The sequence below is a fragment of the Microcebus murinus genome, chromosome 4 (genome assembly GCF_040939455.1).
Source record: "Microcebus murinus isolate Inina chromosome 4, M.murinus_Inina_mat1.0, whole genome shotgun sequence".
Lineage (NCBI taxonomy): Eukaryota > Metazoa > Chordata > Mammalia > Primates > Cheirogaleidae > Microcebus > Microcebus murinus.
In genome coordinates this window covers 33,585,607-33,602,036 of record NC_134107.1, presented here as the reverse complement: position 1 = coordinate 33,602,036, position 16,430 = coordinate 33,585,607, and the positions used below count along the sequence as shown (strand labels likewise).

Here is a 16,430-nt window from a genome sequence, read left to right as displayed (position 1 = left end):
ATATATGGAAATACAAAAGCAATAAATATATTTTTTGATAAAGTAATAATAACTAAAACTGATCCTTATAACAATTCTAGTGGTTAATTTGTGTTTCATGTGGTACCTTTATTAGTGTAAGATAGATACACATGGTTTCAGGGTTTTGGAATAGAGTATGGGTATTACTAAATCTTTTTAATTGACCCAAGTTTGGAAATGCTTTTGGCTAGTTTAGAAGTAAGGAATATTCCCATTTTTATATATTCCATAGTTTTTCAGATAGTTTTTGACTCATTTTAAAACATAATCAATGATTATGTGAAATATTAATAATTGTGTGAGACATTAATATGAATTATAAAGAAGTCAGTTGTAAGATATTTAAGATAGACTGTTAAATATACAAGCCAGATAATAGATTTAGGAAGTAAGCACTTATCAATTAGTGTTACTTGAAAATAAATATATAATAAATTGAAGATGCTTGATATAATTTTTCACTTACAAACAGAACTTCCATAAGTTTATAATATACTGTAATTTACAAATATTTGATTGGGTAATTATTTGATCTATTTGCTTAAACTGATTTTAGAGTAACTAAGATCTCTTTAGGATGTAGGTTATCATAATGAAAAACAGAAGAAAAATACCACTACTTGATATATTTCTAAAAGAAAAACTTTTTTTTCATCATTTGTTAAATTGTGAAACTTGTTAATATTGAACTTTAAAAACCATTTGATGATTTTTTACCAAAAATCATGCTCTCCTTTGCTTTGAATGTCTCAAGAAATTTTAAAGAATCAAAAAGAAATACAAAAATATGTATATTTTATTTAACTTAGATCTTTAAAGCTTAGAAAATAACCCTGTATAACAATTACAAAATCACTTCCCTCCACTATTTCATTTTGAAGCATAATTTTGCAGATACCAAAAGGAACATTCCCATTGCATGCCTGCAGACCCTGGATTAAATGACGGCAAACTTCAGGGTTCCTATTTGACCAGAGTGGCTTTTCCTGCTACAGTGAAAACCTGAGACAGGATTTAGCCCATTCAGTATATGAAGTCATTGGTTCTTCTGCATTTTGAAGATCTTTCGGAACTCCTCATAAAAAAAAAAAAAAAAATTAGCTTGATGGTAGTTAAGTGGGGGCGGGGGGATCCTCCACATATAAAAGCAAATGAGTTTTTAAAGAATAGAAAATAATCTATATGAGAAATTACTTCTGAATTATCCAGGTGGCAATTAAACTTAGCTCTCGTTAACATTTCTATAGAAACATGCATTTTGATTAAGCCAGCCAAACAAACAAACAAAAAAACCCTCAAAGTAGGCATAGTCATTTATCTATATACTCACAAATATTTTTCTCTTTTCTGATCATCAGTAATTTTTTTTCTTGCTTTATTTGCTTCATTTCCTTTAACTTTATTTCCCATTATTCATGGAGAAGCTTTCTATCTGAGACTAACTTGAATCACTGCTTACTTGTTATCTGTGAAGTCACTTCAGCAGAGTTACTCTTTGGAGTTAGGTCTTCATCTCTAATCTGTCTCCCTCAGCCAGAGCGCTGGCTGGATCTTTGGCTGCCCCATCACTACCCTAAGGCATGTAGAGAGAGAGGGCTCTCTCTTTGCCCAGTCTGTTCACCGAGCTCCTTTTCAAAGTGGTGAGAAGGGAGGTCTGTGGAGGGGGCAGATAGATGTGACTATGCGGAAACCAGTGTAATTTGTAAATTTGCCATAAACTTTTAAGTGACAGTTGAAATGGGGAGTTTCAAGGGTTAACATACTTTCAGAAATTAGAGAGAAAATGGAAGCTTTTATTTGATTTCTGAGGGTTCTGATACTAAAGATTGTTTTTCTAAATTCTACCAAATGTTCTACCAAAATGTTAGCAATTAATCTACAGACTTAAAAGATATTAAAATATTCATGACAACATTGTCATGTGACAAATTTACATTTAAATATATAAGCAGGCAAAACACACACACACAATAGCACTTATAAAATACTACTACTTAATATCACCTGGGTGTTATTTAAGTTTGGAGCAAGTGAAATGTACACCACCTAGGAAAGTGCACCTTCATCTGTCCATAAAGAGTGAAGAAAACACTGTGTAATTGATATTTTTCCTTCATTATGGAAAGTTTTTATACAGTCAGTAAAGAGAAAGCCACATTTCATTTCATCAAACCAAAAGCATACTCCCTAAATGCCTTTGTATAAAAGCTAACGCAACACAAAAAAAATAATAGCATAGCCCTCAATATACATTGAACTGGTAAAAGAAGTTAGGAACTGTTTGGCAAAGATAAAACATAAAATTCATTTTTGTATTATTTTCTCTGCATTCACATTCATTCCAGGTAGACTTTGTCAAATACCTATAGTAAAGAAGAACTTGTTCATGCATGCAGAACAAAATAAAATAAGATTAAAAGCTCCAGGAAATCAGCCTGCTTCAAAAAACCATTAAAGTGTGCCTATCCCTCAAGCTTTACAAATGTGTTAATTGTCGTGTTTCAGTCATGTAAATATGTTTCAGCATAAAGTAACCAAGATTTCCTGTTATAGAAGCACTCCTATCTGGGGGTGTGGGGGGAGGGAGGGACGAAAGAGGACTAAATAACACACTGTAATGAAACCTGCCTTTGGGCAGCACATGCTTCAGTTCTGAATGCCCAGAAATACTTCACAGTCGCTCTAGGCTGCCTAGCAATGGGGATTTTCTAATTCTGGCTAGCTTGACAAAGTAAATACAACTATTGAACATAAGGCAGCTCCTAATAAAAAACAACAATTCCCCCTTGTAAACACCTACATTTGGCCCCATTAAAAATTCTTTCTTCATACCCAGGAACTAGCAGACCCTTAAATGTGGGGGTCTCAAAGTAACTAGAGAGTAGTTGGGAGATTTAATGCTGCCAGGATGTTTTACATTGCCATTTCCACTGAGCACTTCATACCCCATCCCAGGGCTTTGTAGAGTAATGTTCTGCATACACTGCGGGGCATTATGCAGGCAAACACTTTGGCCATTATGCTCTCAGAACTCATTCATGTACGGCCAAAAGAAAATCATTACATGATCATATATATGTTAGATACAAATCTATATGGTCGCCACATTTCCAAGAGGAGTACTCATCGAAAGCTGCCGATCTTGAAAGTTATTTAGTGGACTGACATATACCTGGTAACTTAAGCAATCTGCTAAATTATCTGATTTCAAAATTCCCTGATTCTTGCCTTTTCACATCTTAGAATCCATCTATTCCCTAGGCTGTATATCACTCAGTCCTGTGCCAGTCCCTAAATTGGATAGTGGATCTGCTGCAGTTCTAAAAATCTCTAGGATTTAGGGATCAGCTTTGAGTATTAACACACATTTATCTAACAGTTGACTAAGTAGAAGGTTAAGATTGTAGTAAGGAGCAAACAAACATGAGTTTGAATTCAAGTAGACAAAAACAAAGAGAGTGTTACCTTTTGCTACCTCCAGAGTAGTTTCTATAGCATATGTTTTAAAAGAAAAAAAGAAAGGGGATAAAAAGGAACTCTCATGTAATTAGTAGTTTGAATTTATTTCTAAAAGACTTTTTTTAAGCTCAACATTCAGATCTAAAAGCACTGTAATGTTCCTTAAATATCTTAGTATTCTTAAAGTACCTGAGGGGTAGTGCCCAAAAATGCTCCTTAAATGTTGCCTCACTTATCTGGGTAGAGAGGGACTTCCTGGGTAAAGCAGGTTTGAAGATCCTATCAAAATAACAGTCCCCAGAAAAATCCCAGTCTTCTTTCGTTTACTGTAATAGCAGCAACAGACCGTAGATCTCAAGCGTCTCAGCTTGGCCCTGCTGAAGCTTCATTCAAATCCTACACACTTTATATGCTCTTGCCTGTATTGTATGTTCCACAGCCATACAAGCCTTGGGTTAAGCAGCAGTTGGAGACCAGCAAAAAGGCTGCCAGAGTGAGAAACCTAGCTAACAATTAAGGAAAGATGAGTGGCAATGAGTCAGTTGGGGAGATAGGAGAAGATTCATTTAGGCAACATTGTACAATCAGAAGATCACAGGGGTGGTATGTGTGGCCATGTGTGACTTATCTATCCCTTTCCTTTATCCCAGAGGAGAGGTTACTGGGGGAGGGAACAGAGGCAGGGAAAGGCATCTTTCAGTGTTTTTACTATCCAGGCTTAGGTAACAACTTAAGTTGTATTATTCAGCTGTTACCTAAATGATTTTTTTCAATCCTGCTCATGTTAGAGCATCAGTGGGAATAAAAGGTACAAAAGAACAAAGGAGAGACCAAAAGAAAAGAAAAAGATACTGACTTTAGTTTGTATAGAAAGTGAAACCATTTTAAGCAAAGATTTCCAGGAATAATCTAATTTGTTCTATGTTGATATATGAAATAAGAGAGGAGAATAGCAGGACTCCCCCACATCTTAAATGTCTAAAAGTTCAGCAACACTGGGACTAAAACATGATGTTTTTATTAGTAGGTAGTCCAAAAGATTCCGATTCACATTTTAAGAGAATCGAACTCAGCAAACCATACCCACAAACAATACTGCTAGAGTTTGTCCCTCGTGGACATGTCACACAAGGCCCAACCCCTCCATCTGGAATCTTCCTATTGGGCAGGCATGAGATTAAGAACCACCACTCCCCACAGGAGGAGGGTAAAGGTGGAGCGGTAGATACTGTGGGTCACCTAGTAGCCAGAATGTTTCTTCTAAATGAAAAGAAAGCAGGATCTAGAAAAGCCAATGTATACTACGTTTTGGAAAATTCTGTCTTTACTAGGATATGCATGTTTGCAACAACTGTTGTTTTCTATTATTGATAATGCTCATGCAGGATTTGTAAGGATATGGGTAACTTTGTAAGGATATGGGTAAAGATGGCCATGGTATTCATCAAAATAAGTCTGCATCACTTCCTTGCTACCCCTTGCCATTAAGAATTAAATCCAAGTCACTTACCACAGTTTACAAACCCTACAAGATCTGAAACCTGCCTGCCAAGCCAAACTTCACATAGACACGCCTCTGCTCATCAACCGGTCCAGAAAAGCTGACTTTTTTTCTTTTCAAACATGCCAAGCTTATTGCCACCTCAGGGCTTTTCCATTTTATTCCGTTTGCCTGGAACATCTTTTTCCAGGTCTCATAGGTCCCTTCTCTAAATTTAGGCCATATCTCAAATGTACTGTCTGGAAAGGTCTTCCCCAACTAAAGTAGTACCCCCCCGCCAATATCTTATCATCACATTTTATTTCTGTGAAAGCACCTCTTATCATCTGAATTAGCTTCTTCATTTGTTTATTCTCCTATGTGTTGTCAATCTCTCCTTGAGTCATGTAAATATCTATGCATTGTCCCTTCTTAAGGTTGTGAGTTCCATGAAAGCAGGGATCTTGCCTATCTTGTTCACTATTTTGTCCCTAGTGCTTAGAGAAGTCCTGGCACAGGGAGTAGTAAGAATAGACTTTGAAGCCAGACTGGTTGTGTTCAAAGTCCATTCAAATACACTGATATTGTCACATCACTTATGCTCCTTTCCCACTGTTCAGACATGATCATATGGTCCGCAACTAGCTGTAAGGGAAGTTTGAAAATGAAGTCTTTATTGAGAATGGCCTTGTGTTCAAGGGTTCTGCTACAAAAGGAAAATGAGAAAGTAGATGCTGGAGGATAAGTATCAGTCTCTGCCATAGTTCACAACCCTTTGTAACCCAAATGTCCATACACAGCCTTCTTCCAACATACGGGACACACTTACCCCCTCTCCAGGGATGAGTGAGGAATCCTACTGGCTAGAAACTGCAAAAATTCTCTGCCCTGGCAGTAGAGGACTTTAGCCAAGCTTATAGTGCCTGGTCCTGCCCTCTAGAAGAAACTCCCTTGTCCGTTATCTTCTGTGTCCCCTTAGGAAGTTATTCCTTGTCCGTTTTCATCCGTGGCTACGTGAAATTGCCAATGGAGAGTATGTATGCCTTTGCGGGGGGGGGGGGGGGGGCTGCAAGTTTGATGATCTAGGATTATTGTAGGGGCTGAAAATTTGTAGGCTTTTGAACAGGCTTGTGGTTTGTTTGGCAATACAATTCCTCAAGACTTTAGAAGGTTCCCAGTCTATGTGCTTCCCCTCAATTCCACATGCAAGGACTCACAGCCAAAGAGCTTGTCTAGACATAGCTCTATAGTTCAGTTGCAAGAAACAGATACCACCTCGTTATTTTATGCAGAAGGAAAGTTTATAAGAGAAAATTGGGAGTTAGTGAAATAATTGGAAGAGCTTGAGCATTGCCAGCAAGCTGGCCTCCTGCAAAGGTGCTCTCCATCCCATAGAAAAGTGAGGAATTGGGAGACTACCACTAGAGCTATTAACTGAAGCCACAGAGCTCTAGGGCTGCAGTCTTGGGGTTAGTAAGTTCCACTACCACCACTGCCACTGCTTCTTGATCCCCATGAAGCAAGTAACTGGACTCTGGCAAAGTGGTCTGGCCTCAACTTCCACAACCACCTCTGAACTGCCATGAAGCTATTGACTAGTGACTGAAATCCCAATTAAAAAAAAAAAAATTGGTCTCTGCAATAATTCTTGCCAGTTGCAATAGTTAAAGCATCAGGATGCTAGTTCTTATTTCTCTTCCACCTTCTAAATGTGGTACAAATGTATCTAATTGGGTAAACCTAATTCACACCATTCCAGCTCCGGGCCTATAAGAAGGCACACCAGAAGACAGAAGAATGGTCACTGGGTGCCTCTTCCCCTCATCCACCACTGGTACATTGTAAAACTCTAGTCTTATTTTTTGACCTCTCTATTCTACCCTTATCTCTCTCTTTCATTTTATTAGTAGTTACCTTGAAGCCATCTAAAATAATGGACTTGAATGGGAAGGCAACACCCTTAATCTAACTTTTTTCTCTGAGCTGGCTCCCATTTTCTGGCCAGCCTCTTAACAAAAGTATTTATTTAACAAAGGCTCCGGGACACAGACATCTCCTGCAAAAGTTACCTGCCTTAGTGTGCTGGTACAGAAACAGATGGGTATTTCCAACCCTGCAAGGCCCCAAATTACCAAGTCTTTAGTCAGTCTAGATTGTGGGCTACAGGCAGAACACCTCCTTTAACAGAGCTGTAGTCCTTTCTATCTCTTCTTGCAAATTCTATAGCTGTAGCCTGAGTTCCTTTCTCTTTTGTAAACAACTTTGCTAAAAGTGGCCAGAAGCAACCAACACACCAATAGTCTGAATTTCTCCAGCATTTAACATACAGCCACTAATTCAGAAGTATAAGGTTTGCCTTCCAAGTTACCATGGGCATAACAAGGATCAGCAGCTTTCCAATCCCCAATATTTGATCTCACTTCCCATCTTCCAGCCACCAAGCCAACATATATTTAGCCATAAAACTTGAGTGTTCCATTTGTCAGATACCAAATTCTGTATAAACAAGATAGAGTTTAGGCTGTTGTTACAGAAATCCAAAAATACAGTGGCTTAAGTAATCTAGAAATCCATGTATCTCTCACATAAAAGCCCAGTTTGGTGATCCAGGGCTCTTCTGGTGGCCATATGGAATCCGGAGATCCTAGACTCATTTTGTCATTTTGCTGTGCTCTCCTCAGCACATAGCTTCCATTTCATGGTCCTGGATGGCTGTCTTAGAACCTACCCTCAAGTCCACAACTTATTCGTGGAGCCTAGAGCAAGAATGTAAATAAAGGACCACATACTTATTAAATGCCTAAATATTTTAATGCTGTCAAGCCAGCAAACCATTAAATATACTTTTGTCTTCCCTCCTTCACAAATATACCTTCCTGGAAAGCCAAGTTTAAATTTAGGATCAGGGTTCCACTCTAGAACATGGAGACATAGGGAGAATTTGCCTACAGCCTACCTCCCTTTTCTTCCCATTCCTGCCTCCTTCCTTCACACAGAGGGCCACTCACACATGCTTTTGGACGCCCAGCATGCACATACAAACTCTGTCCACACGCCCTACAAACAGCCATCTTTTGTCTACTCCTTGGGCCCCAGGACATACACACAGGCGATACAGTCCACCCTTGGGGAAAGAACCTGGGGAAGAGAACAGTGCAAGCTTTTGGACAGGGAATTCTGAGGTCACAAGCATATTCTGTAAAGAAGGGCACGGGATCTAGATGCATGTCCTCCTAGCCCTGTAAGTCCTCACCCCCTGGGGAGGGGCAGGGCCAAAGAAGGGGCAGGGGAGGACCCAGGGCAGGGGTTCTCTCGCCGAGCTCAGCAAGGTAAGTAGATGGCACTCCTCCACCTTTAAGGAGCCTCACCCTAAAGCTAACCACAGCACTTCTGCTCAAGATGAAGTGACCAGAACTTAGTCACTCAGCCTCATGTACTGGCAAAGGAAGCTGGGAAAGGTAGCCTTTGTCCTGGGAAGCCATGTGCCCCACTAATATTCAGAAATTCTTCTACTCACTGAAAAGGAGAATAGGTATTGGGAGTAAACTAGCAATCTCTGCCTCAGACACATGCCTTTTCACAAATCACACTTTTGTTTAGACAAGTGAGTTCTTCACAATCTGCTTTCAGAGAGGTGAACTTGGAGGTAAGACAATACTGTCAGTTATAATTGACGGTCAAAATAATTGCACACCTGAGCTTTTTTTTAATGGGCAGCCAATATGGAATGTTCAGCTCTGAAATTTTGTCTAATTTTCAGATAACTCAGGAAGAACCAAATGAATTTTTTTTAATTCAAAGGATATAGTATGATTATGACATTCAATAAAACAGTTTTAATCTTAAATCCTGAGAATCAATTAGACCTTAAACAAACAAAAACTTAAACCTAAAACCTGACCATGCTTAGCAGGATTTTTTCCGGAAATATTCAGCGACTACTAAATGTATACTTGCCAATCCAAAAAGAGCAAAATTTTGGTTCTGGCATTGTTTCCACTGGCCTATTCATATATGGGAATAGTGCAAAATTCATCAATTATGCATAGGCAGATGCATCTTCCACATTGCAAAATTAACCAAATATATAATAATTACAATATAATATTATAATAATGTAATAGTTACGGAGTACTATAAATGGAACAATGTAAAAATGCATAATAGCATGTAACATTGTTTTGGTTTTTGGTTTTTTGCTGAGTAGTTTACATATTCTGTGTTCTTGGGTTTTTCTTTTGTTTGTTTGTTTGTTTGTTGAGACAGAGTTTCACTTTGTTGCCCAGGCTAGCGTGAGTGCCGAGGCGTCAGCCAAGCTCACAGCAACCTCAAACTCTGGGCTCAAGCAATCCTTCTGCCTCAGCCTCCTGAGTAGCTGGGACTACAGGCATGTGCCACCATGCCCAGCTAATATTTTCTGTATATATTAGTTGGCCAATTAATTTCTTTGTATTTATAGTAGAGACAGGGTCTTGCTCTTGCTCAGGGTGGTTTTGAACTCCTGACCTCCAGCAATCAGCCCGCCTCAGCTCCCAGAGTGCTGGGATTACAGGCATGAGCCACCGCGCCCGGCCTTGTTATTTTTATTATTATTATTTTTACAAATTGAAACAACACTCTGAAATCTTACAAAGAAATAATAGCAATACTATGACGATGAATATATCAAGCCTGCTTCATCTGTCTCCTTCCCTCTGTCCTTCTCCCTATACCCCTGAAAGGTAATCCATCTTTCCACAAAGGAAAGAGAACTGTCTCCCTGTTTATCCATAGAGAGACTTCGAACACATTGCTTTTGTTCCCACCCGCTGAGCTAGTGGGAGCATCAGGTGTGCATTTCCTTGGGCAGAAACCAAGAATGGAGCCCCAATGAGTCATCTGTAAGTCACATACTGAACTAATGCTTCTGGCTGGTGATCATTTTGCTATGATCGTTCTCAAAACTGGCATGCTGCTAGTTGTTCCCCAATATTCATTTACTCCTTCCCCCATAGTAATAGATTTCTTAAACATTTTTTACACACTTCTAAACATTTCCCAGCCTCCCTTACAGCCAGGTGTGGCCATGTCATAGTTCTGGACGTGAATAGAAGTGATGTTGCCAACTTCTGGGTCTTGACTTCTTGGCCCCATTCTTCTTGCCACAAGCTGACAGCTAGCAAGAGCATCAGCCTTGGAGCCAGAAGTGGAACTTCTTATTGAGAATGGCAGACCAGTCCTTCCAGCTCAGAAGTGCCTACTTCTAGATTGTAACATGGTAGACAAATAAACCTCTACCTTTTGGAGGCCATTTTTTAGAAGGGGTAGGAGTCTATCTGTATTACAGCTACTTAGCCCATACTTTAGTTCATTCCCTACCATTGAGAGTAATGCATAGAACAGAATGTGGCTACAGAAATCGGCAAATCATCCTGCAAGCAAGGGCATTACACAGCTGAAAATCTGAAATGGAATAGGACAGCGTGTATTTTGTTCATTTGTTTCCTTCCCATTGTATAAAGGGGGAAAATGCTTTTGAAACTCAAATGGAAGAGCTTCATCTTCTGACATTTCCTTTATTTTTTGCCAGTAATGAGGACATATGCAAAAAATGGATTTTAAAACTAAGATGGACCCCAAGTTGCCTCCTTAAGACAGGTGTGTGTGTGTGTACATATGTGTATACACATATGTACACACATATGCGTGCATACTGGCTCAAAAGCCAGGCATCTGACATGTCCCATTTTCACTCTTGCCTTACTAAGCATGAGGAAAATTATTTAGACTTTTTAAATCTCAGAAGCAGAGAGAGAGAAGAGAGCAGAGAGACTATAATTGCAGTTTCCTTTGTTATTTCGTTACATTACCTCATTAAAGCATAATACATTATAAATACTCAGATGCTGGATAGACTGAGACCTGGTGGCCAAGTCTAATATTCTGTTGCTATCATTTATAACTATGTGTAGTTCATTATATTTGTAGAGTCATTTCCTTGCCCTAATAAACTCACTTATATTTATTTTGTTGTACCATATGTATTTTTATGAGCCACCCCAAATTCTTTTTTGGAACAAGAAGAAGTATGAATAAGCATAGTACTTGATACTTCACAAAACACTAACACACCTCATTTGATCCTGGTAACAGTCTTATGAGAGGAGAATTATTCCCCTATGGCAGATGAGGTCATAGAGACTTAGGTGAATTGGCTTGTCTGAGGTCACACTGAGAGTGAGTGACAGAAGCAGGTATCAAACTATTACTCTGCTTCCATGTCCAACACAGGCAGCCCTGTCAACAAGCCCTGGCTGCCTGTGCTGAGGGACCTATGTGTTGTAAGTTGATTACAAGCTTTCATTTAAATTTTCTGGGTTTTTTTCAAATGAAAAAATATATTAGAAGTATTCTGAAGTGCCTATTTCTGTGATCCCAGGCAATGCAAAGTGTAACTTTTCAGGAAATGTCAGAAATTTATAAATGGATTAAAACTAATCTCTATTCCTCTACTAAGGGTTAAAATGTACATCAACTATTTTCAGAAAACAGTGCCTGGAGGTTTGGCCTTGGCAAAATATGAAAAATATAAATTGATTTAACTTATTTTAATGGGTATTTACCTGCAATTTGTCTCAAATCCAGGTGTAATCTAGATTCATTATCTTGCCCCTTCTGTCTGGGAACTGTGAGTGCTGAGCACAGGTCTGGCAGGCTAGGAGAAAAGGAATTAGGAAGGGAACTGTTGAGCCAGGAAATCCAATCCTATGTGTCTATAGGATCAGTTTAGTCACTGACTCAGAAGGAACAAAATATAGACAGTGACCAGGCCCAACAAAGATACATGGAGGCAGGTGGCAGGGAAAGAATCTCAAAGTCTGGTTCTCCTTGGTACCCTTCAGAGCCTCAGAGGGAATCACTTCTGCTGCTGCTTCTTTGTTGTGATCCTGGGCTTCCTATGGGCCTAAGGGTTCTTTTTGGCAGGAGGCCCCCTAATCTGCCAGAGTATTTTGCTAGCCTCACTGTTTCCCTCCTTGCAGCATTGGGGAAAAGGGAACCATTGATCCAGTGGGATTCCCAGGCCTGTGCAGGAAACTTGGGAGTTGCCACACCTTTCCCAGCTCCCTTTGCCTACATAGAAATCATCATTTTCAACAAGGCATTAATGGAAAAAATAGGCAGGCAGCCAGTCAGATATCCATCTTCTGCACCAGCAACACTGTCTCTTTCTCCCAGAATCTGAGAAAAGAAAATCAAGTGAAAAAAAAAAAACACAGCTCAAGATGTAAGATACGGTTTTGGTTCTGGGCCTTGCCCCAGATCCCCAGGTATAAGATGAGAAAGATGAATACCTTAATTTGATTTATAAGGTTGAGAATAAAGTAATTTTTTATAGTCTGATTTTTATTTAAAACATTACTCAATGAAACCTCAATGTTTAAAAGTTTACCCCACAGCTTGCAGTTTTAGTCTAAAGGAGGTCACCACGCTGTACAGAGTATCTTGCAGCATGTTTTTTCAGAAGACAGATCTGGGGTACAGCGGCATCTGAACATTTATATGTCAAATGTGTAAATGCTTTGGAAGCCTCAAAGGAAAAATCCCTGACACACCTGGCAAGCCTGGAACCTGATCTCTCGTTCTTCCTCGCTGCTTCACATCGCACTGACATGGTGCACAGGGGGAGGCTCAGAAAGAAAGAAAACAAAACCCACTGCTTGAGAATTTAGACTGCATAGTAAGCTCAGGTAATAATCAACAAAAGCAGGCAAAATCACACGTAGAGGCACCTATTTCCAAGAGCCATCCTTGGGCATTTTCAAAGGACATACAAAGGAGTATACCACTGGCTTTATAATGTAGCATTTGATAAAAAGCAGTTAATCATATCACCCAAATTTTTTTATGCTCAGAAGTTGCACACAAATGATATTTGACTTTACTTCAAAGCCATTCGACCTGAAAGATTTCCAAGCATGTCACATGTCACATTTAGCTACTTTTGCTAAGAAGGGCATTCAGCCAACTGGCTCGCATTCACTGCCTAGGAAAGCAGAGGAAGAGAAATGCTTAGCCAGTCAACAAGCAAATAGGTAACCTCCCGAAATAAATTGTATTATACTAGTTGTGAATAAACCACACAGTTTCCTCATGTAGATTATAACCCTTCAACCAAATGTATCCTGTAATCTTGAAGATATATTTGTTCTACCGTTTAAGCAAATCCCCATTCTGCATGTCAGAATCCAATTCATTACTTAAGACCTAGCTCAGATCCCACCCCCATGAGCCTTTTTCCTGCTCCCCTTCCCCCACCATGATTTCTGATTCGTCTCTGCCTTTCTTGTGTACATGACTTAGAGTGTTCGCTATGAGGATTACCTGTGTGCTTAGCTTATTCATGTTACTGGATTGTTGGGAAATGAGGAGTGTGGAAGGTGTTCTGTTCACGTATCCTTCTAGAATGCCTTGCTTTGAGTAGATTCTAAATATTTGTTGACTCCGGTTGATTTCCTAAACAGCCTAATCACCATCTGTGACATCATCTGTGAGGTACCAACCAAAAGTGTACACACATAAATACATGCACACACACAAACACACATACACAATTTCTTTATGGTGATTTCCTTCAAGTTTCAGATAACCTTCAGAACGTGCATGTATCCCAGTCATTTTTCTTGCACTCATTAACAATAACCACAAGATCTTAAACATTAAAACATATAGCTCAGACGTATAGCTCAAGCACTCTTTCCTTCCTGCTTCCTCACGTGGACACTAATAGTGATAACCCTGCAAAGACATTTGTAACTGCAGACTTCAGTCATGCCTGCCTGTTAGATTACTGAGCCTTTCATTATTATGCTTTCCTTTCTGCCTACAGTTCTTTCTAGAACAAACTAGAGCATAAAGAAATGAAAGAATTGTTTAAAACAAAGAAAAAAATATGTGTTGATGATTTTTTTGTCATTCAAAAGTAGACATTTAATTACTTAATGATAGGTGGGTGCTAAGGCTGCCAATGAATAGATCTGTATGAATATTGCTATACGAATATTACAAATTCTTGACCTTCTTGACATTTCTAACATCTCTGTTGATTGTGCATCTGTATGATAGTATCTTTCATCCTAGTTGTATTTGTAATAAATAAGTACAGGCAAACTGCAATCAAAGAATATTTTCACATTATTTTAAATGTTTTAAAATATTTTGATCATTTGCACACAGCTTATATTTACATGACAATAAACAAGCCTTTGATCAGAAAAGAAACGAGCTGGAACATATTTGTATGGACTACAGTATTGAAAAAAACAATTCTATTCTTTTTTATCTTTTTTTGTGTTTTTTTTTTTTTCCATATTGAAGGAAGTTTTTCAAATAAAGGGTTTCAGCTAGGTTGTCTCCAGGTGAGTTTGTCTCTGGAAAGCTCTGTTTAGTCATCAGTGGAGAGCCCCACCCTGCCTCACCTTTAGCTTTCCATACCCACTTTGTCCTCACACACCAGATATGTCCCTATAAGTTAGGATTTTCATGAAATAAATCATGTGATCTATAAGCACTGATAATTAAAGGAATTTGATAGAGATCCTTTTGAAAACAGAAAAATTATTTTGAAATATGAATATTTCTCCCTTGTTACAATAACTGTTATAATTACGGTCAGTTACTGGGTCTGCTTAAATCAGCCTGTATCTGCAAGAGAACAGTTGGGATGGGGGGTAGAGCTCAAAACCAGTTTATACTTTTGAAAACATGACCCAACATTACTGCACAGAAACAAACTTACCAAGACCTTTAACAGATGTTATAGCTGACTTACCTGAACATATGAAAAATATTGACCCTTTGATTGGTACCATGTTTTTTTATTATGTCCATATTTCTGTGAAAATTCTAGGCTCCTAGAGAAAGCTAAGCCTTAAAATAGAATCATCAGGTCAACTTATAGACAGAGGGAAACAAGCATTTGCAGGAATCCATAATTGCTGAAAAGCTACATTTGATTTTTTTAAATTGCATTTTAGAACCCTGGCAAGAAACAAAACAAAGCCCCCTCCAAAAAAAACCCTGACATTGTTTATGTGACATTTTCTAATTATGCTTTCATTTGTGCATTTACATGTTTTCATTTCTACCTAAAGAACAAAAAGTCTTAATATGCTTTGGTTTGAACATTGAAAATATTCCACCGAGATTCCTAGTACAGTTTCTGCAATGGCTATAATTTGTAAAATCCAGTAGGAATAGGAGGTGCTTATATTCAGCTTCAATCTGAAGAATTGTTTTAGCAGGAATTTTATATGCAAGACTAAATGCTGATCAACAGAGCATAATATTGTATTCTGAAGTATGCTAGCAAAGGCAAAATTAATTTTTTCTTCTTCTTTTTTTCCTTCCCCTGAAATCTTCTGCCATAGCGACTGCATTTGCCTCCAGACTTGTCAGACACGGTGAGCCGCTCAAGCAAACAGGATCTGGCAGAATCCGCCAAGCTGCTGGGCCCAGGCTGTGGCATGATGGCCGGAGGCAAGAAGCACCTGGATTTCTAGGGATTCCTCCTTAGTCGTTGCATGCAGAATTATATGACACTCTAATTATGATTGCTAATAGCTTATGTAAATATTTTTCTTAACAATTTGACCCTCCAATCCTTGAAAAACACAGGATTGAAAAATGGGGCCACCATTCTTCATTTTTTAACCCACTTTTTATACAGAAATAGTACAGCAGAAATACTTTTATTTTAAAATTTTGTATGATGGCATATTTGAAGAAAATAATTTTATTTTTAAATAAATGCAAAAAAAGGGTCAAAATCTCCAGATGCATTACAGTGATCATTACGTGTACTAAGGCACTTAGTATCACGGGTACATGTTAGAGCAGGTAGCATATAAAACATTGTGAAATTCAAAGCTGTATATGAAAGTATATTTTCTCTTTATTTCAGAAAAAGTCACTTGCCACCAAAAATGCTAAAGTTTTTTTTAAATGAAAATGTGTTTGCTAATACATAAAATAAATTTGCATTTATGTATACTGTTATTAAATTGATGAAGACAAAATATTTTGGGATTTAGATTCTATTAAAGATAATTAATCTGCCATAATAGTTAATAAATATAATGAACTTGAGTTATAGAAAGAATAGAAAAAAGAAGTTGATGGTTTTCAGTTTAGTAATCCTAAACAATTGAAGTCAGCACGATGAAATTATGTCAACAGACGTAATTCAGGATTGAAATTCAAACTGACAGCTACATTAATGCTAGGATACCAGGGGAAAAACATATACTGAAGCGTGGTGAGAGATATTTACAGAACATAGGTCTGAGACAAAGTAGAAAAATGAAACTAACTCAGATTTCCATTGTATCACGTAAACCTTTTGTTAATTATGAACATTGGTTGGGTATGGAAATGTCTAGCCATATAAACATGTGTTTTGGGGTGTATAGCATACTGAACCAGTTTTCATATG

At 38.3% G+C, this 16,430-nt stretch overlaps 1 protein-coding gene across 2 annotated transcripts in view; it reads left to right on the top strand.

Annotated features, from left to right (window-relative positions):
• The window catches only part of ELP4 (elongator acetyltransferase complex subunit 4), a 211,983-nt gene extending 195,997 nt beyond the window's left edge, over nt 1-15,986 (top strand). For both annotated transcript variants that reach the window (XM_020286532.2, XM_076002057.1), the window contains exon 10: nt 15,367-15,986. In XM_020286532.2, coding sequence (XP_020142121.1) covers nt 15,367-15,498 — 132 coding nt within the window. In that variant the 3' untranslated portion in view covers nt 15,499-15,986. The remainder of the gene's footprint in view (nt 1-15,366) is intronic.
• Nucleotides 15,987-16,430: the final 444 nt, after the last annotated feature.